The following is a 414-nucleotide window of genomic DNA, read 5'->3' as shown; positions in this document are numbered from 1 at the left end:
TAAAGGATCTATTTCAAATCCCACTTCCCTTTTCCAGCAAAGTGAGTGCTACCTGCCTCATCCTCTAAGAGTATTTGAGATGGTGATCACGCCGGACCTAGAGTATCCCCTCATGTGTGTTGACGTCAACCGCAGCTACGGCTCGGAGGACATCTTACGGCACAACCTCATAAACCTCAATACTGGCACAACTTGGACCCCTGAAGATGATGAGGACATGGATGGAATGGCTACCGTGGTCCCCCGGCATAATTTAAATGTAAAAAATGTCACGCAAATTGAGAAGGATGCCATTCTAGTCTGCTTCGAAAGTGAGTGGTTATGTGGCTTTCTATTCCTCTTCATCATGAGCAGCATCTTTATCTTTTTATTCTGTGTGATTTTATGGTATAAGAATAGTTCATAATAATAACA

The 414-nt window shown here is 43.0% G+C and overlaps 1 protein-coding gene across 6 annotated transcripts in view; it reads left to right on the top strand.

The window, feature by feature from the left end:
- The window catches only part of LOC119585703 (mitogen-activated protein kinase kinase kinase kinase 3-like), a gene marked incomplete at its 5' end in the record, with an annotated part of 59,548 nt that overhangs the window by 44,999 nt on the left and 14,135 nt on the right, over positions 1 to 414 (top strand). For all 6 annotated transcript variants that reach the window (XM_037934382.1, XM_037934381.1, XM_037934380.1 and 3 more), the window contains 1 exon segment: positions 38 to 311. In XM_037934382.1, coding sequence (XP_037790310.1) covers positions 38 to 311 — 274 coding nt within the window.

The sequence above is a fragment of the Penaeus monodon genome, chromosome 20 (genome assembly GCF_015228065.2).
Source record: "Penaeus monodon isolate SGIC_2016 chromosome 20, NSTDA_Pmon_1, whole genome shotgun sequence".
NCBI lineage: Eukaryota > Metazoa > Arthropoda > Malacostraca > Decapoda > Penaeidae > Penaeus > Penaeus monodon.
The sequence above is the reverse complement of the archived record's forward strand: the minus strand, read 5'-3'. Positions and strand labels throughout refer to the sequence as shown.